General features: G+C 44.2%; 1 protein-coding gene across 1 annotated transcript in view; it reads right to left on the minus strand.

The window, feature by feature from the left end:
- Positions 1-18,143, minus strand: part of CRTAP (cartilage associated protein) — a gene marked incomplete at its 5' end in the record, with an annotated part of 34,760 nt that extends 16,617 nt beyond the window's left edge. The window contains 3 exons of the mRNA XM_079712240.1: positions 4,539-4,710; positions 12,073-12,222; positions 17,673-18,143. Of these exons, the coding sequence (XP_079568366.1) occupies positions 4,539-4,710; positions 12,073-12,222; positions 17,673-18,143 (793 nt within the window). The remainder of the gene's footprint in view (positions 1-4,538; positions 4,711-12,072; positions 12,223-17,672) is intronic.
- Positions 18,144-21,833: the final 3,690 nt, after the last annotated feature.

Here is a 21,833-nt window from a genome sequence, read left to right on the forward strand (position 1 = left end):
TGGGTAAGGAGTATGTGAGAGTTCTTTGTATTACTTTTGGAACTTCTCTACAGTTTTGAAATTACAGTTGTCCCTTGAACAACACGGGTTTGAACTGCATAGGTCCACTTACATGCAGATTTTTTTCAATAGTAAATACTACTGTACCATACGATTCTTCGTTGGTTGAATCCCTGGATGTAGAACCACGAATTCGGAGGAATTATGGATTCAGAGGAACAAAGGACATGGTGGACAAACTATTAAGTCATACTCGGATCTTCAACAGCACTGAGGGTCAGTGCCCCTCACAGGCTTAGTTGCCCTGTGGCATGTGGGATCTTATTTCCCTGACCAGGGATCGAACCCGCATCCCCTGCATTGGAAGGTGGATTCTTAACCACTGGACCACCAGGGAAGTCCTGGTGACATTAATTTTTAAGCATTTGGTTAAGGTGCTTTCCAGTGTTCAAGGGTCAACTGTATTTTAAAATAAAACTAAAAAAATCCCTAAATATCTATCTATCTAAGGTATATCAAAGAAACGAATAAAGAAAGGTTATCTTTGGGGGTGAGTGAGATGAATAGGAGAGGTGGATGGAAGCAAGACTTCTCTGAGTGTGACTTTTTAAAATAGTTTTCACTCAAACATATGAATATTCTATATATTCAAAAAAAAAAACCTAAACAATAAAAAGGAAAAATCAAGCAAGCCTCCAGATTGAAAACACACTAAAATAAACCCAGATGTATACCCAATTGGTACCACACAGAGAAAAGAACAGATCACAGTAACTGAACATTTTTAGTGGGATACAGTGTAAGACAGCACAGTCTAATAGAAATACAATGTGAGCCACATATGTAATTGTTAATTTTCTAGTGCAACATTAAAAAAAAACTAAAAAGAAACAAGTGACATTAATATTAATAACATATTTTTAACCCAGAAACATCCAAAATATTATCATTTCAACATGTAATCAATATAAAAAATTATTAATGAGATATTCATTATCCTTTTTTTTGTACTAATTCTGCAAAATCCAGTATCTACATTATACTCAGAGCACATCTCAGATTGGACCAGTCACCATTCAAGTGTTCAGTAGCCACGATCAGCTGGTGGCTACCATGCTGGACGGCACAGATCTAAGGACTAAAAGAACTTCAAAGACATCGCAAATGTCACTCAGAAGTTTTATTGTTAATATTTATATTGGTGTGATACATTTGAGACCGTATTATGTTCATTGTAAGAAAAGCAAATAAATAAATATTCTACGTTATAGAGACGTAAGATTTTTCACTGTAAGAAAAAAGTATACAAATAAAAAGTGAAAGAGGGAATTCCCCAGTGGTTCAGTGGTTAGGACTCCTCACTTCCACTGCCGAGGGCGTGGGTTCAATCCCTGGTCAGGGAACTAAGATTCCCCAAGCCGCGTGGAGGAGTTAAAAAAAAAAAAAAATTGGGCTTAAAAAAAAAAAAAATACAGAGGACAGAGGACTACGGGATACAACCAGCAAAATCCAGACTGTGGGAATCTCTATAGGACAAACAACACAGTTTCTGCAATAACAAGGAGAAAAAAAAGAAATGGTGGGAGGATTTATAGATTAAGAGATTTAAAAGATAACCAGGGGCTTTCCTGGTGGCACAGTGGTTAAGAATCCGCCTGCCAATGCAGGGGAAATGGGTTTGAGCCCTGGTCCAGGAAGATCCCACATGCCACGGAGCAACTGAGCCTGTGTGCCACAACTACTGAAGGCCGCATGCCTAAAGCCCATGCTCCTCAGCAAGAGGAGCCACTGCAATGAGAAGCCCGCACACCGCAACGAAGAGTAGCCCCTGCTCGCTGCAACTAGAGAAAGCCCACGCGAAGCAACAAAGACCCAACACAGCCATAAATAAATAATAAATAATTTTTTAAAAATTAAAAAAATAGGGCTTCCCTGGTGGCGCAGTGGTTGAGAGTCCGCCTGCCGATGCAGGGGACACGGGTTCGTGCCCCGGTCTGGGAAGATCCCACATGCCGTGGAGCGGCTGGGCCCGGGAGCCATGGCCGCTGGGCCTGTGCGTCCGGAGCCTGTGCTCCGCAACGGAAGAGGCCACAACAGTGAGAGGCCCACAAACCGCAAAAAAAAAAAATAAATAAAAAATAAAAAATAAAAAAATTAAAAAATTAAAAAATTAAAAAAATAGAAGATAACCAATTTGCTAGAATATGGATGAACCTTGAGGACATTATGCTAAGTGAAATACCAGTCATAAGAGGACTAATACTGTATGATTCTGTTTATATGAGGTACCCAGAGTAATCAAATTCATAGACACAGAAAGAAGAATGGTGGTTGCTAGGCACTGGGAAGGAGGAGGATGGGGAGTTAGTGTTTAATGGGTACAGGGTTTCAGTTTGGGAAGATGAAAAAGTTCTGGAGATGGATGGTGGTCATGGCTGCACAACAATGTGAATATACTTACTGCCAAGGAACTGTACACTTACACACGGTTAAAATAGTAAAGTTTTGTTCAAAACAAAAATTTAAGAAAATAACCAAATGCAATGTGTGGAACTTATTTTGAACATGATTCAAACCAATAAATTGGGAATTCCCTGGCAGTCCAGTGGTTAGGACTCCATACTTTCACTGCTGGGGGCCCGGGTTCAATCCCTGGTCGGTAACTAAGATCCCACAAGTCGCGCAGTGGGGCCAAAAAGAAAAAAAGAAAGAAAGAAAGAAAACACACAAAAAACCTAACAAATTGTAAATTTAAGGAACACACATTTATGAGATTTCTGAGATGACTGGGACACTGGATATTTGATGATGAGATCAAGGAACTGTTGTTAAAATTCTTTTAGGTGTAATGGTTCAGTGGTTGAAAAAAAAAGAGTTCTTATCTTTTAGAGGTACCTACTGAAACATTACAAATGAAGTGATAACAACATCTGGGATTTGCTTCAAAACTACATGAGGGACTTCCCTGGTGGTCCAGTGGTTAAGACTCCGAGCTCCTGATGCAGGTGCCCCGGATTCGATCCCTGGTCAGGGAACTAAATCCCGCATGCTGCAGCGAAGATCCCACATGCCACAACTAAGACCTGGCCAAGCCAAATAAATAAATAAATATTTTAAAAATAATAATAATAATATGAGAGGTAAGTGGGTGGGAATTAGATGACACCCAGTTGACCCTGAGTTGACAATAGTGAAGCTGCGTCATGGTGACATGGGGTTTCTTTACACTCTTCTATTTTTTGTATATGTTTGAAATTTTCCACAATAAAAAGGTTTTGTTAAGAAAAATAAAGGTACTCTGTGGAAAAAGAGATCCATGAGCAAAACAGTGATTAAAAAACAAAAACAGGGCTTCCCTGGTGGCGCAGTGGTTGAGAATCTGCTTGCCAATGCAGGGGACACGGGTTTGAGCCCTGGTCTGGGAAGATCCCACATGCTGCGGAGCAACTAGGCCCGTGAGCCACAACTACTGAGCCTGCGCGTCTGGAGCCTGTGCTCTGCAACAAGAGAGGCTGCGAGAGTGAGAGGCCTGTGCACCGTGATGAAGAGTGGTCCCTGCTCACCGCAACTGGAGAAAGCCCTCGCACAGAAACGAAGAACCAACACAGCCAAAAATAAATTAATAAATAAAAAACAAAAACAAAAACCATCCTGGATTCAATAACTGTAAAAGAGCTGCCTACCCCAGGGTTTCTGGGAGCCATTAACCATCACAGGGCACAGAGACTCCAAGAGGCAGACAGTGCTCAGGCCAATCCCAGACCTATCTGACCTGGGTCCCCTTCCTGCAAGGTGCAGTTTGAGGATCCGTGTTCCCAAACCACTTAGGGACATCTCTTGGCCATTTCCCATTCTCTGGAGCATTGCTGCCCACTATTGGTTAAGGAGAAACCCTAGGGCTCTTTATGTGTTTTCAATTGTTTTTCTTTCTTTCTTTTTTTTTTTGGCTGCACCATGAGGCATGTGGGAATCTTAGTTCCCCAACCAGGGATCAAACCCACAACCCCTGCAGTGGAAGCACAGAGTCTTAACCACTGGAACGCCAGGGAAGTCCTCAATTTTCTTCATTCTTTCCTGTGTTTTCTAAACTTCCTATAATAAGCATGAATTATTTTATAGTCAGAAAATTTTTTTCCCAAAAGTTATCTTAGTGATGACTAATTAGAGGCTCATTATACTCTTCATTTTACCTTGATGTGTGCTGAAAAATTGCCATAATCAAAGTTATCTCCCTAAGGTGAGGCATGAGTTGCTTTGGGGCCCATTTTTATTTTTCCAAAAGCCTGTGGGAATCTATAATCAAGTAGGGCTGATTAGGCAGACCTTCTCTGCTGGCCTGTATCTAGACACCATACTCACTGTTTCTCCAGAAGCTCCAGCCAAATCAGAGGCTGATCCATACATGTGTCAGCCACCCCAGTTACCCTCTCTTATTTAAGCTCAAAAGTTCCTCAGAGGCCACTCAAGTACCTAGAAGGCATGTAGAACCCACAGGGGAAGCTATGCCATTTATGTCAAGGACACAACCTACCACTAACCTGCTATGGAAAGATAGAAATCCTTGAAGTCCTTGATCTCCCGGGAGCCCTCGCAGGCAGCGAGACACTCATAAAAGGCCTTGAAGAAGTCAGGAAGGGCCAGCTCCATGTCCGTGATGCATGTCCTCCAGTTCTCACCGTTGTACCCCCGCACGGCTCGGATGAACAGGCTCTGGAATCATCAGAAAGTCTACAAATAATAAATGATGGAGAGGGTGTGGAGAAAAGGGAATCCTCCTACACTGTCGGTGGGAATGTAAATTTGTACAGCCACTATGGAGAACAGTAATGACGTTCCTCAAAAAACTAAAACTAGAGCTACCATATGACCCAGAAACCCCACTCCTGGGCATATATCCAGAGAAAACTCTAATTCAAAAAGATACATGCACCCCTATGTTCGTAGCAGCACTATTTACAATAGTCAAGACATGGAAGCAACCTAAGTGTCCATCAACAGGTTGCATGGATAAAGAAGATGGAATATTACTCAACTATAAAAGAGTGAAATAATGCCATTTGCAGCAACATAGATGGACCTAGAGATTATCATACTAAGTGAAGTAAGCCAGACAGAGAAAGACAAATACCATATGATATCACTTATATGTGGAATCCAAAAAATGATGCAAATGAACTTGTATACAAAACAGAAATAGACTCACAAAGTAGGAAAACAAACTTATGGTTATCAAAGGGGAAAGGGGTAGGGGAGGGATAAACTAGGAATTTGTGATTAACAGATACACACTACTATATATAAAATAGATAAACAACAAGGACCTACTGTATAGCACAGGGAACTATATTCAATAGCTTGTAATAACCTATAATAGAAAAGAATCTGAAAAATAATACATATATATATATATTCTATGTGTAACTGAATCACTCTGCTATACACCTGAAACACTATAAATCCACTATACTTCAATTAAAAAAAACAAAAACAAACAAACAAAAAGCAGGCTCTGGAAAGCAGAGAGAAGCCAAGGAAGGTCCAGACATGAAGGGAGAGAGATCTGTCCTCCTGAAAGGAATCAGACCATCATCAAGCTCTACTCTCATTAGCTCTGGAGAAACCATGCTCACTCTTAATTATAAATAGGAAACCAATCAGTAACTTACCTATATCTAGATTTTTCTACTTTGTTCACAGTGGTACACTTATTTTATTTAATTCAAAAACTGGCAGGCGCAATCCACCAGAGGGCAGACAGCAGAAGCAAGAACTACAATCCTGCAGCCTGCAGAAGGAAAACCACATTCACAGAAAGATAGACAAAATGAAAAGGCAGAGGACTATGTACCAGATGAAGGAACAAGATAAAACCTCAGAAAAACAATTAAATGAAGTGGAGATAGGCAACATTCCAGAAAAAGAATTCAGAATAATAATAGTGAAGATGACCCAGGACCTTGGAAAAAGAATGGAGACAAAGATCAAGATGTCAGAAATGTTTAACAAAAACCTAGAAGAATTAAAGAACAAGCAAACAGAGATGAACAATACAATAAATGAAATGAAAAATACACCAGAAGGAATCAATAGCAGAATAACTGAGGCAGAAGAATGGATAAGTGACCTGGAAGACAGAATGGTGGAATTCACTGCTGCAGAACAGAATAAAGAAAAAAGAATGAAAAGAAATGAAGACAGCCTAAGAGACCTCTGGGACAACATTAAATGCACCAACATTCACATTATAGGGATCCCAGAAGGAGAAGAGAGAGAGAAAGGATCTGAGAAAATGTCTGAAGAGATTATAGTCAAAAACTTCCCTAACATGGGAAAGGAAATAGCCACCCAAGTCCAGGAAGCACAGAGAGTCCCAGGCAGGATAAACCCAGGGAGAAACACACCAAGACACATAGCAACAAAACTGACAAAAGGTAAAGACAAAGAAAGATTATTAAAGGCAGCAAGTGAAAATGACAAATAACATTCAAGGAAACTCCCATAAGGTTAACAGCTGACTTCTCAGCAGAAACTCTACAAGCCAGAAGGGAGTGACACGATATATTTAAAGTGATGAAAAGGAAGAACCTACAACCAAGATTACTCTACCCAGCAAGGATCTCATTCAGATTCGATGGAGAAATCAAAAGCTTTACAGACAAGCAAAAGCTAAGAGAATTCAGCACCACCAAACCAGCTCTACAACAAATCCTAAAGGAACTTCTCTAAGTGGGAAACACAAGAGAAGAAAAGGACCTATGAAAACAAACCCAAAACAATTAAGAAAATGGTAATAGGAACATACATATTGATAATTACCTTAAATGTGAATGGATTAAATGCTCCAATCAAAGGACAAAGGCTCGCTGAATGGATACAAAAACAAGACCCATATATATGTTGTCTATAAGAGACCCACTTCAGACCTAAGGACACATAGAGACTGAAAGTGAGGGGATGGAAAAAGATATTCCATGCAACTGGAAAGCAAAAGAAAGCTCCAGTAGCAGTACTCATATCAGATAAAATAGACTTTAAAATAAAGAATGTTACAAGAGACAAGGAAGGACACTACATAATGATCAAGGGATCAATCCAAGAAGAAGATATAACAATTATAAATATATATGCACCCAACATAGGAGCACCTCAATACATAAGGCAAATGCTAACAGCTATAAAAGAGGAAATCGACAGTAACACAATAATTGTGGGGGACTTTAACACCTCACTTACACCAATGGACAGATCATCCAGACAGAAAATTAATAAGGAAACACAAGCTTTAAATGACACAGTAGAGCAGATAGATTTAATTGATACTTATAGGACATTCCATCCGAAAACAGCAGATTACACTTTCTTCTCAAGTGCACATGGGACATTCTCCAGGATAGATCACATCTTGCGTCACGCATCAAGCCTCGGTAAATTTAAGAAAATTGAAATCATATCAAGCATCTTTTCCAACCACAATGCTATGAGATTAGAAATAAATTACAGGGGAAAAAATGTAAAAAACACGAACACATGGAGGCTAAACAGTATGTTACTAAATAACCAAGAGATCACTGAAGAAATCAAAGAGGAAATCAAAAAATACCTAGAGACAAATGACAACGAAAACACAATGATCCAAAACCTATGGGATGTTTCTAGCAATACAATCCTACCTTAAGAAACATGAAAAATCTCAAATAAACAATCTAACCTTACACCTAAAGGAACTAGAGAAAGAAGAACAAACAAAACCCAAAGTCAGTTGAAGGAAAGAAATCATAAAGATCAGAGCAGAAATAAATAGAAACAAAGAAAACAATAGCAAAGATCAATAAAACTAAAAGCTGGTTCTTTGAGAAGATAAATGAGACTGATAAACCTTTAGCCAGACTCATCAAGAAAAAGGGGGAGAGGACTCAAATCAATAAAGTTAGAAATGAAAAAGGAGAAGTAACAATGGACACGGTAGAAATACAAAGCATCATAAGAGACTACTACAAGCAACTCTATGCCAATAAAATAGAGAAGCTGGAAGAAATGGACAAATTCTTAGAAAGATATAACCTTCCAAGACTGAACCAGGAAGAAATAGAAAATATGAACAGACCAATCACAAGTAATGAAATTGAAATTGTGATTAAAAATCTTCAAACAAACAAAAGTCCAGGACCAGGTGGCTTCACAGGTCAATTCTATCAAACATTTAGAGAAGAGCTAACACCCCATCCTTCTCAAACTCTTCCAAAAAATTGCAGAGGAAGGAACACTCCCAAACTCATTCCACGAGGCCACCACCACCCTGATACAAAAACCAGAAAAAGATATTACAAAAAAAGAAAATTACAGACCAATAGCACTGATGAATATAGATGCAAAAATCCCCAACAAAGGGGCTTCCCTGGTGGCACAGTGGTTGAGGGTCCGCCTGCCAGTGCGGGGGACGCGGGTTCGGGCCCTGGCCTGGGAGGATCCCACATGCCGGGGAGCGGCTGGGCCCGTGAGCCACGGATACTGAGTCCATGTGCTGCAACTGCGGAGGCCCGCGCGCCTGCAGCCCGCTCTCCGCGGCGAGGGAGGCCACTGCAGTGGGAGGCTGGCGCACTGCAACGGGGAGTGGCCCCCGCTCTCCGCAACTGGAGAGGGCCCGCGCGTAGCAGCGAACACCCAACACAGCCAAAAATAAATAAATTAAATAAATAAATAAAAAAAAAAAAAAAAAAAAAAAAAAAAAAAATCCCCAACAAAATATTAGCAGACAGAATCCAACAACACAACACATTAAAAGGATCATACCGGGCTTCCCTGGTGGCGCAGTGGTTGAGAGTCCGCCTGTCAATGCAGGGGACACAGGTTCGTGCCCCGGTCCGGGAAGATCCCACATGCCGTGGAGCGGCTAGGCCCATGAGCCACGGCCGCTGAGCCTATGCGTCCAGAGCCTGTGCTCCGCAATGGGAGAGGCCACAACAGTGAGAGGCCCGCGTACAGCAAAAAAAAAAGGATCATACCATGATCAAGTGGGATTTATCCCAGATTCTTCAATATATGCAAATCAATCAATGTGATACACCATATTAACAAATGGAAGAATAAAAACCATATGATCATCTCATTAGATGCAGAAAAAGCTTTTGACAAAATTCAACACCCATTTATGATAAAAACTCTCCAGAAAGTGGGCATACAGGGAACCTACCTCAACATAATAAAGGTCATATACGACAAACCCACAACAAACATCATTCTCAATGGTGAAAAACTGAAAGCATTTCCTCTAAGATTAGGAACAAGACAAGATGTCCACTCTCGCCACTATTATTCAACATAGTTTTGGAATTCCTAGCCACGGCAATCAGAGAAGAAAAAGAAATAAAAGGAATACAATGTGGAAAAGAAGAAGTAAAACTGTCACTCTTTGCAGATGACATGATACTATACGTAGAGAATCCTAAAGATGCCATCAGAAAACTACTAGAGCTAATCAATGAATCTGGTAAAGTTGCAGGATACAAAATTAATGCACAGAAGTCTCTTGCATACCTAAACACTAATGATGAAAAATCAGAAAGAGAAACTAAGGAAACAATCCCATTCACCACTGCAACAAAAAGAATAAACTACCTAGGAATAAACCTACCTAAAGAGGTAAAACACCTGTACTCAGAAAAGTATAAGACACTGATGAAAGAAATCAAAGATAACACAAACAGATGGAGAGATATACCATGTTCTCTCTTTCGTTCAGATTATTTTCAAATCACTGTTTAGTATTGTGTGTCTTATCTTAATTTTAAAAAAAAGTAACAGGCACTTGATAATAAAATCAAGTTTGAATAAAGGAAAAATAGAAAACTCTAGTGACAGAAACCAGAGCAGTGGCTGCCAGGAGTCAGGGGGTGGGGCAAAGCCTGGACTGCACAGGGGTACGAGGGAACTTTTTAGGGGAGAAGAAAATATTCTACATCATGATTGTGGTGGTACCTTTGACAAAACTCACCGAATTACACACTTAAAATTAGTAAATAAGTTTTAAATAAATTATACTTCAGTAAAGCTGATTCTAAACATCGATTCAAGGAAAAGATAAAGCTTAAGCAAATGTCAGATACCCCTCCCCCTAACAGTGAAGTATGAACTAGGAGTGCCACACATCAGTAGAAGTTTCTGGGGAGGGCAGCCACGTGCCAGATAGTGGAAACATCAAGGAATTTCTGCTAACTGTTGCCTGGAGCAGGTAAAAGAAATAACTAGGGCTGAGGAAGCAGCCTGGTTTCACAAGAAATAAGTAGAGATCTTGGATGCATGCGGAAACCTGCCAAATTGGAGGGGCTAAGACAGGCCTTGAAATACGCGTGGGGCTCTCCATTCGTAGTTTTGTTTTCAGTTGCTCTGTAATGGGGGTATTTGAGGGTCACCCCTGGGACCTGAAATTTTCACCCAACTTAAGGCCTCAGGTTAAGAAGGTGGGTCTCCTTATACCTCCTGGGCAGGCAGCATCTCCTGGAAACAAGACAGGCAGAGAGCTGAAGGGGCTTTGCCTGGAGACTGGGTAAAAGAGCAGCAACACCAGGCCGCTGGCTCTGCAGAAGTGGCAGGGTGGCAGCAGCAAGAAAGCCCTGCAGAGAGAGGAAGCCCCTGGGCACGGTGGGGATGGTGGGGAGCGGGGAGCCCGCCACACCCAGCAGGACTCCAAAGAGGGCAAGAAGGGTGCAGCTGCTTGCAGTGAAGCACAGTGCACTGGCTGCATGCACTCCACTCTGCTCCCCAAACCCTACCCAAAACATGACAGGGAAGAAAGTAAAAAGACTTCAGTCCTTTTATGGGAGAACTGGAAAGGAGCAAGCAGCAGACAAGAGATTTCAACAACTTTTGGAAAGACAAAAAACCAAATTATCAGAGGAGGGACCTCAGAGCAGGTGAGCTATACACTCGTAGGCACCTGCAGGCACCAGGGACCACGAAGGCTGGCACAAGGCATGGGACAGAAAGCAGGGCTGAAAGTCTGAACAGAGCTGTTGGAACCCTGGGTTCCCCCACCAGCGCCCACCTGCTCACCTAAGGGACCACACCTCCCAAAGCCACTCCTTGCCAGAGACTGGTGGTCTATTCTAGAGACTCTACCCATAAAGGCTGAGGGGCCAGGGAGCAGACATAGAAGAGCCGAGTCGAGGCATGGGCTGAAAACCAGGAAGCAGGTAAGGTCTCCGACTCAGCTGTGAGACCCCATCCCCCTCCCGAGACTGGCTCTCAGACACCAGTAGAGAAGCACAGACACCCCACCAGCCCTGCAGAAGGCTGGAGAATTCTTCCCTGGAAAACTGAAGGGCTCCAGGAAAGAGACTTCGCCCACTATGTTTGAGGGTCACCACCAGTGAAAAAGTGAGCTTGAGATCTGGTCCCACGATAGGAAACCCTGGAGTCAGACCTCAGGATCTAACGGCTCCCATGGGTACTTTCAACACATCCCTCTGTTTTCAACCCTGCCCACCCTCCACTGGTACCCACACCCCCAGAGCCTGAGCTCGACAGGGCTGGACAACAGTAAGTGCTCAAAGGGCTTAGATTCTTCCTCTTCTTATTGTCCTCATTCATTCTCATCAGAATTCCCCTCTGCAGATGCAGAGACTTAAGTAGCCTCCAATCTGTCAAGTCAGTCCTCCTAGTGCCTCTATTTCCTTTCCAACTTAAGATATAAAGTTGTGTGTGTGTATTAATATATATGTTTCCTAGCTTCATCAGAAATGGAGAATTATATTTCTGTTTCTCCTATTCTTGGTCATTTTCAGATGATTTCCAAGACCGTCTTTATTCTACCATCTTATTCTACCATCACATGACCATATTTCTAAAATGTAGCATTTTTTTAAAAAGTGGCTTTAAAATCATCATGGAAAGTAAAATTGCATTCTTAAATGGATCAACTAGGTGTTAAAAAGGCAATCATTTCTATTGTCATAATATTCATTAAATGTCATCAAAAATCACTAGCGGTCCTTTGATGTCAATAGATGTTCACTGAGATACGCTTCTTTGACAACTCGCATTGCAAGTAACCACTGTGTAAAAATGCAAATATACCTCATACAACTTGGTTTCCAAGTCTTTAATGTAGTCCTCGGCATCGGGCAGGCTCTTGTAATAAGCCATGTTTCTCTTCATCATTTCATCATCAGGATGCTTCAGTAGAAAGGTGTGAGCAGCTGCAATGGCTTTTGGAAGATTATTTGCCTAAAGTACAAAGAAGAAAGAGAAAAGCTACTCAATGGGTGGTGAGCGTGAACCTCTGTTCAGTCCTTCAGCAACTTTGTGTTTCTACACAATTTTGGAAGCTAAGGGTTCAGTGATTTCCAAGACCCAGCAAGGCCTGGTCCAGCCACTCTGGAAGAGTGTTCATTCCCTGCAGGTGAGTAGATGGCCTTTGTGTGCCTGTCCCCGCCCTGCAGTCTCCACCCTACCCTGCCCTGCCCAGGAGGCTGGTGTACAGGCTGTCACAGCAGACTCCCTTGCCCCCCAGCTTCCAGTGGGTTCATCAGTGTGGAGCTCCAACAGGAGCCAAACAGGAACCCAACAGGAGACTGAAGGAAGGGAAGAGAATAAGGCTGGGCTGTTAGTGTCCTGGCTCCCTCCCTGCAAGGTCGCTCCCTTGAATGAAGGTCACAGCCCCTCTCAAAGGGGGCCTCTCCTTCCGGTATCTCTCCTTCTGGCTTCCAGCAATTGGTCTCTCCCTTGCCCCCTCTGGCCTGGGTGGAGGAGTGTCACACCTCACTGTCACTAGCCCTTGTAACTACCTGCTTTATTAAATGTTCCTCCAACTACCCAGTATGACTACATCACATCTTTTCTGCCAGAACCTTGACAGATGTATCAATACTTTCCAGAGTCTCTCACAGAATCTCCGCTTCACTGTTCTCAGTGATTCCCACCACCTCCTCACTTACTCATCCATTCACTCAGCAAATATTTATTGCAAGCCTCCTACATGCCAGGCACTGTTCTAGGAAATGGGCCTGTAACAATGAGCAAAACAGGGAAAGAATCCCTGCCTTTATGTACTGGACATGCAGGTGAGCCCTCCCTATTCCCGTAACCTTGATCAAGAACCTCTTTTTTTTTTTGGTGGGGGGACATGCCTCCTTATGACCTGTTTATTTCAAGTAATTGACCCAACCTGTACCAAATGGATTAATTTCCTCTCTCCTCTATTTATATATATAGATACACACACACACCATCATATACATGGGTCTACAGGTGAATACTTGCAGATAGGCATGTTGACATGTGACTTTACTATTTCATGGATATATGTGTACTAATATATTTTATACACTATATAATATATAATGTAATATATGTAATACATTATAATTAAAATATATATATTTTTGTAAATAAGTTCATTTGTATCTTTTTTCTTAGATTCTGCATATAAGCGATATCATATATTTCTCTGACTTACTTCACTCAGTATGACTATCTCTAGGTGCATCCATGTTGCTACAAATGGCATTATTTCATTTTTTTATGGCTGAGTAATATTCCATTGTATATATGTTCCACATCTTCTTTATCCATTCATCTGTCGATGGACATTTAGGTTGCCTCCATGTCACAGCTATTGTAAACAATGCTGCAATGAGCGTTGAGGTGCATGCATCCTTTCGGACCGTGTTTTTCTCCAGATATATGCCCAGGAGTGGGTTTGTCGGGTCATATGGTAGCTCTATTTTTGGTTTTTTAAGGAACCTCTGTACTGTTCTCCACAGTGGCTGTACCAATTTACATTCCCACTAACAGTATAGGAGGGCTCCCTTCTCTCCACACCCTCTCCAGCATTTGTTGTTTGTGAATTTTTTGATGATAGCATCTTTTGTGTCATCCTGTGTTCTGTCTCCCTGCTTTTCACACCTCTTTGTGGTCTCAGCTAATGGGTCTGTCTCTCCCTCCAGAATCTGAGCCTTGAAGGACCCAGCAGGGTCATTCATGTCTGCACTCCTGGTACCTGGCACAGTTCCTGCGACAAAGCAGGACTTGGTAAGTGCCAGTGATTTGGATGTAACCTCACCACTGCATAATATTTTCATGAAATTAATTCATGTTTCCCTCTATTTTCCCCTCTCTCTCTTCTCCCCATTAGGTGGTGGTCAGCTGATTCTGAGTTTTACTGCCTCATGGGAGGTAGCTGTCTGGTCAGGGCACAGAAACACGACAAAAGCCCCTGTACTCTTGAGAGAACTTGGCAAGTATGGGAAGAGGAGGAAATCGGGAGAGGGAGCTGCAGGAAGAAGCTGACTGGCCTGGAAGAAGAAGAGGGAGGAAGAGGAATCCTCTAGGCCAGAAGAAAGTCCCCCTTGGGGTCTGCAGGGGCAGCAAGGTCTGTGGCCCTTGACCTTCAGGTTTGGCACCTGCAGGCGGAGCCCAGGAGAGCAGAAGTCCTTAGAGAGGAATGGGATGCTCTGGGGACGGGAGGCTCAAGAGGTGGGCAGCCGAGGATAGGGACACCTCCCTGTGTGGACACGCGAGCAGCAAACAGAGGGCCCCCCGCGAGGTCCTGGCTCCTCGGTCCCCTGGAATCACAGCACAACCTGGTGGGGTGGGGGTAGGCCCCCGGATCTCGTGCACAGAGACTCCTTCAGCCAATCCAGAGGGACACTCGGGGGCAAGAATTAGGGAATTCAGTTTGGAGAGAGAAAAATAAAGGGATACTTGGCACACTCTGGATTTCCGAGAATCAAAGGATAGTACATACCTGTGCAAAACTGCCCCAGCATGGGAGCCCAGTCATCTGGAGACAATGGCAGTGGCTGCCCTGGAGGAGTGATGGGTGGTGATAAGGACAGACTCCCAGAAGTCAGTGCTGATATTTGGGGAATGCCAGCTAGTGACCTGGAGTGCGACTGTCTTTTTTTTTCTTTGGCTTTGCTGCCAGCTGCTTGTGGGATCTTAGCTCATGGACCAGGGATGGAACTCTGGGTGGGTGGGTGGGGCCGGAAGGGGGATGGGGAAGCACAGAGTCCTAAGCACTGGACCACCAGGGAATTCCCAGAACTGCCTTTGAAAGAGTTCTACAGACAGCTTTATACTCCTGGCTGGAAAAAGGCCAGTCTGGCAGCCAGAAGGAAGGGAAGAGTATGAATGCAGCCCTTTTTAAAGCATGTGCCAATGAAATTAGATTCTCTGATTCTCAGAAGAGCACTTAGAAAGAGTGGCACAGAGTGGGATTTTTAAGGCCTCTCACTCAGGACCTGAGTTTTACAAAATGGAATCCCTTCCTGAAGGATGATTTTATTCATTTTTAACTCCAGCTGTGTCAGCTGGAGCATGGAGCCACATCTTGACAGCTAAACCTCTGACAGACCCCAGGCAGGTTTTAGAGAAAGAGGGGGTGGGGGAACCTACCCTGCCATGGGTTCCTGAGAGACAGCCACCTGCACGAGAGGCTCCCAGTCACCTGCCAAACCAGCCACCCCTCAACCAGGGGAGGACACAGTCCAGGTCCAGGCAAAGAGGGGGTAAGCATGCCTGCGAGGCAGCCAGCTCTGTCAGCTCAGAGTTCAACAGTCATCAAGGATTTGATAAAGCGCTGGGGCCCACCTGTTCCTCAGCCTGTGGGGAAGATGAGCATTTCATGGAGATGGCGGCCACAGAGAGAACCCACAGCTCATGACATGAACCTAAGTCAGGCTGGGAGCATGAAACCTACCGTGGTTTCAGATCCTGCTAGAGCAGGAAGAACCATCCAGCTCCACTACCTTTCGCCAGCCGTCAGGTGCCAGGTAGAATGAATGTGCCTGTCACCAATTATTTCCTCTCTACCCAGAAACAGAGTTTGAAAATATAAACACCATTAAAGAAAAAAAAAAATCAGCCATACAATATCATCACCCCAAATCACTTTCTCAGTGATTTTCAGTTGAAGCAATTAAGTGAAGGTTCTGGTTTATTTATAAAATTCTAAACTTCTCCCTGCCCTGTAAGTGATCTCAAAATACTAAGACTGATGGTATTATACTGACTTTTTTTTTTTTTTTTGGCTGCACCCCACAGCTTGCGGGATCCTAGTTCCCTGACCTGGGATCGAACCCATGCCCCCTGCAGTGGAAGTGCAGAGCCTTAACCACTGGACCGCCAGGGAATTCCCTATACTGACTTATAAGTAAGTGATTGTTACAAGACCTACAAAGGGTTTTGAGAGAAGCTATGAATTTCCTAACCTTTGAGGATGCCAGGATGGAGGAAACCCCTGCCTTCTGGTCACATTGTAGCACTGCAGTCCCCTCCTCCCTGCAGCACTTGTTTCAAAGTCATCTGTATATTAAAGAAATCAGAGCTTCCACTATTCTCCAGGTTTAAAAATAAAACGTTTTCCCCTTGACTATGTGACTCAAATTTGGCTCAGACTGTATTTGCCAAAAGTTCTACAAAAAAGAGAGAGGATTAAAACGAGTCCTTTTTAGCATAAAAAATACTGCTTGTATGAGTCAGCCATCATTTCTGCATTTCATACATTCTGGAAATGTATTAATCTTATCCCCGGGCCTCTCACTGTTGTGGCCTCTCCCGTTGCGGAGCACAGGCTCCGGACGCGCAGGCTCAGCGGCCATGGCTCACGGGCCTAGCCGCTCCGTGGCATGTGGGCTCTTCCCAGACCCGGGCACGAACTCCTGTCTCCTGCAACGGCAGGTGGACTCTCAACCACTGTGCCACCAGGGAAGCCCTCCCCGTTCTATTTTAAAATTGTTTTTTTATTGCCAGGACAAACATTCACAAATCTGATACTTATATAAAACTGTAACCAGGCATAGAAATAACACAGCTTTTCTCCTATTTAGGCTTTCTGCTATTTTATGGCTCATATTAATGCAACACACACGCAGCTCCGTTTCTGGGAAATATGAAAAACAGATCTTGCAGCCCAAAGACTGAAAGCAAAGTTTAAAAAATCGTTTGCGGTTAGAGAAAGTAGAAACTGGACTTTGAGAGGGCTCTACTGGCAAAACCCGGTGAAGACCCACCAAGCTAAAACCTGTTTATACAGTAACAGGGAATTCAGCCCCTCTTAAAACTTGTGGGTCCCCAGAGTAAGGACTTAAAGGATAGAGACTGCAATTTGTGGCTATTTTTAGTCAGTAATCACAGGCAGAATGTAAGCAGCCACAAAAAGGAGGAAGACAACTGTGTTAATTCTAGATGAAAGACAGCCAGCCCAGAGCGCCAGCCCTGATGAATCACAGCGCTCAGCTTCTCCTCCAGGCAGGGAAGTGTCCTTCCAAGGAGCCCTGCCCTTTCCTGGCCTTAATTTCCTCTTTAAAAGGGACCGGCCGGCTCCGCAGGTCCTCTTCCGCCCTATTACTGAAAGGCACCACTCACTTGAGAAATGGGATTTTAATGGTATATACCAAAAAACGAGTCTGTCTTCAAATAACACTGTGCTAGGCGTTCTATGTATGTTCTCCGCCTCAGAACAACCCTTCAAGAAAAGTATTTTCATCTCTATTGAAGATGAAGAATAGGGGGAACAGGATTTGAAGGCGTCCTTTGGCAGCGCGGGGTGGGAAAGAACTAACTCAAGAAAGAGCGGTGGGACGCGGCCCAGGACCCAGGGACAGAGCCTGGGCCTAGGGGCGGGGCCTAGGCTTGGGGGCAGGGCGGGGCGGGGCGAGGCGAGGCGGACTTGCCTTGAAGTAGGCGAATTGCAGGAACTTGTAGGGCTCTCGGCGCTGGAAGTCGGCCAGTACTTCGCGGCTGGGCTGCGACTGGCGGAAGGCCGGTAGGCCCTGCTTGCAGCGCTTGAGGCAGTGCGCGCGGCGCAGCAGTCCCCCGAAGAGGCGCAGCTCCGGGTGGCGCGCGAGGCCGGCGGCGGGCTCGGGCTGCGGCGCCGCGCTGCAGTTGCGGTGGCAGAAGGCCTCGCTGTCGCGTAGCAGGCGGTGCAGCCGCAGGCTGATCTCCAGATAGCCCACGCTCTCCGCCCAGTGCTCGCCGCTGTATTGGTCCAGCGCGTGCCGGTAGGCCGACTCGAGCGGCATCAGCTCGTCCCGAGGGAAGCTGCGGAAGCTGTAGCGCTCGTACTGGGCGCGCCCTGAGCGCAGCGCGCAGCCAGCGCACAGCAGCGCCAGCAGCGCCGCGGCTGCCCGGCGCCCCGGCTCCATCGCTCCCGGCGGAAGGAAGGAAGGAAGGAAGGAGGAGTGTGAGAAGGAAAGGAAGCGGGAGGACTGAGCGACGCGGCGAGCCGAATGCTGGGGAGGCGGGGACGCCAGCCTCCGGCCCGCCCCGTCCGGCTGCCCCTCCCCACCCAATCCGGGGGTCCGAGCGAAGCTGCCAGCGCGGAGTGGGTGTCCTGGGGAGGGGCGCTGCCCTCTAGTTCCTGCACGATCTAACCCGTGATCCCGGGCTCCACTGTTAGCTCCTTTATAAAGAGGGCGGTCTGCAAGCCAGACGCGGCCCTAATGGATCATAGATCAGCGCTGCTTACACTTTAGAATCTCTTAGAGGACTTGTGAAAACGCAGATTCCTGGACCGTGACCCCAGAGTTTCTCATTCAGCAAGTCTGGTTGGGATGGGGGTCTGAGGATCTGCGATTCTAACTGGCACCCTGCTGAGACTGATCCTGCGGGTCCACGACCTACACTTTGATGGCACTGCGACGACTTCATTTCAATGAGAAAGACAATGCATAAATAAAATTAATAAGGATGTCAGTGGCGCTTTGTAAACTATTAAGCTAATCAAGTTGAAGATGCACACACCTTATGACTGCCATTCCACTCCTCAGAATACGCTGGAGAGGGAATTCCCTGGCGGTCCAGTGGTTAGGACTCGGCGCTTTCACTACTGAGGGCGTGGGTTCAATCCCTGGTGGGGGAACTGAGATCCCGGGAGCAGCGCGGTGCGGCCAAAATATTTTTTAAATAATAAAAAATAAATAAATAAATAAAAGAGTACTCTCGAGAAACTTGTATGTGTGCATCAAAAGATGAGGATAGAGGGGCTTCCCTGGTGGTCCAGTGTCTAAGACTCCGCGCGCCCAATGCAGGGAGCCTGGGTTCCATCCCTGGTCAGGGAACTAGATCCCATATGCCACGACTGAGAGTTCGCATGATGCAACTTAAGATCCTGCACGCTGCAACGAAGATCCTGTGGGCCGCAACTAAGACCCGGTGCAGCCAAATAAATAAATTAATTTTTTAAAATAAATAAATAATTTACAGAAAAATTAAAAGGATAGTAGAAACAATTCCTATATAGCTCTCATCCACATTCACAAATTGCTGTTATGCCACATTTACTTTATATTTATCTCTATGTTTTTTTCTGAATCATTTGAGAGTACATGGCATACATGAGGTCACTTACCCCCTAATTTTTTAGTATTGATATGTATGTCCTAAGAACTAAACTACAGACAATGATCAAATTCAGGAAACTTAGCATTGATGGAAGACTAATCTATATTCCCTATTCCTGTTTTGTCAACTGTCCTAATAATGTCTTTTTTTTTTTTTTTTTTTTTGCGGTACACGGGCCTCTCACTGTTGTGACCTCTCCCGTTGCGGAGCACAGGCTCCGGACACGCAGGCTCAGCGGCCATGGCTCACGGGCCTAGCCGCTGCGCGGCATATGGGATCTTCCCGGACCGGGGCACGAACCCGTGTCCCCTGCGTCAGCAGGCAGACTCTCAACCACTGCGCCACCAGGGAAGCCCCATAATAATGTCTTTAACAGCACTTTATCTCCCTGGGCAGGATACGATCCAATACCCTGTGTTGAATCTAGCTGTCTCTTCTAGTTGGTGTTCTGGAATCTGAACCTTCAGCTTTTCTTGTCATACCATTGACACTGTATAATAATACAGGCCAAAACAACAATGAGATCCACTGCACACCTATTAGAATGGCCAAAATTCAAAATACTGACAACACAAAATGCTGACAAGGATGTAGAACAACAGGAACTCTTCATTCATTGCTGGTGGGAATACAAAATGATACAGCCACTTTGGAAGACAGTTTGGCAGTTTCTTACCAAACTAAACATACTCTGCCATACCATCCAGCAATTACATTCATTGGTATTTACTGAAATAAATTGGAAACTTATGTCCACACAGAAATCTGCACACAATTATTTATAGCAGCTTTTTACATAATTGCCAAAACTTGGAAGGAAACAAGATGTCCTTCAATAGGCGAATGAATAAATAAACTGTGGTACATCCAGACAATGGAATATTACTCAGCACTAAAAATAAATGAGCTATCAAGCTGCAAAAAAGACATAGAGGAAACAAATACATTTTACTAACTAAAAGAAGCCAATATAAAAAGGCTATATACTGTATGATTCCAAATATATGGCATTCTGGAAAGGGCAAAATTTTGAAGACAGTAAAAGGAGCAGTGGCTGCCAGGTGTTGGGGGGAGAGAGGGATAAACAGGCACAGCACAGAGGATTTTTAGGGCAGTGAGACTATTCCGTGTGATACTATAATGGTGGATAAATGTCATTATACATTTGTCAAGACCCACAGAATGTGAAATACCAAGAGTGAACCCTAATGTAAGCCATGGATTTTGGGTGATTATGATGTGTCAAAGTAGTATCATTGGTTGTACTCTATATACCACTCTGGTATGGGATTCTGATAGCGGGGGAGGCTGTGCGTATGTAGTGATGGGAGGTATGTGGAAAATCTCTCTACCTTTCACTCAGTCTTGCTGCAAACCTAAAACTGCTTTAAAAATTAAAGTCTATTTTTAAAAAGAACACAGTCCAGTTATTTTATAAAAAGCCCTTCACTGGGGCTTCTCTGATGTTTCCTCATGATTAGATTCAGATTAAGCTCTTTGGACTAGAATACCATCCTTCTCGGCTGTCACGGAAGGAACACACTGTCTTACTTTATCACCTTATCGGTGACATTAATTTTGATTACCTTGTTAAGGTCATATCCATTTTCTCCACTTCATTTTTTTTCTTTTGTAATTAATAAGTGTTTTGGGTATGATACAGCAGCACAGTTCCTAATAGCAGAAAGCAGAAATAACCTGTCTAAAAACAGAAGAGTGGATTTTTTTTTTTTTAGAGAGAAAGGCTGTGTGCAGAGGAGAATATTTTACAGCAGAGGATAGTGAAAGAATTACAGCTACACATAACAACACAGTTCAACCTTAAAAAGAAAAAAAGAATGATTCCACTTGTCTAAAAGTTTAAAAATATGCTAAAGTACACAAAATATTATTTAGGAATGCAAGTAATACAGTCTTATTTCATACAAACATGCAGGGTAAAACTGTAATGAAAAAGGAGCCATAAACAGAAACTTTGGAGTGGTTTCCTGTAAGGTGGAAGGAAGGACATGGAATTGGAAGAGGGTCACAGGAGGGAGAGGGGATGCCAGTGAGAATGGGAACATTCACTGCATCATTTTTTTATGCCATACGTACATTTTAAAGATATTATTTTAGGGCTTCCCTGGTGGCGCAGTGGGTGAGAGTCCGCCTACCGATGCAGGGAACGCGGGTTCGTGGCCCGGTCTGGGAGGGTCCCACATGCCGCGGAGTGGCTGGGCCCATGGGCCATGGTTGCTGAGCCTGCGTGTCTGGAGCCTGTGCTCTGCAATGGGAGGGGCCACAGCAGTGAGAGGCCCCCGTACTGCAAAAAAAAAAAAAAAAAAAGATTATTTTACAGTTCTTTGTTATTTTAAAAACAATCTTTAGGGGAAAAAATTGCAATGGTGATGTAAAGAGAATGAAACAAGTGGATGGGATGGGGGAGGGCGGGAGACTGCACGAGGAGGTGATGTCTGAGCCGACCTGAATGGGGTCATGGAGGTGGTGGG

This window comes from Hyperoodon ampullatus (assembly GCF_949752795.1).
Source record: "Hyperoodon ampullatus genome assembly, chromosome: 10".
Taxonomy (NCBI): Eukaryota; Metazoa; Chordata; class Mammalia; order Artiodactyla; family Ziphiidae; genus Hyperoodon; species Hyperoodon ampullatus.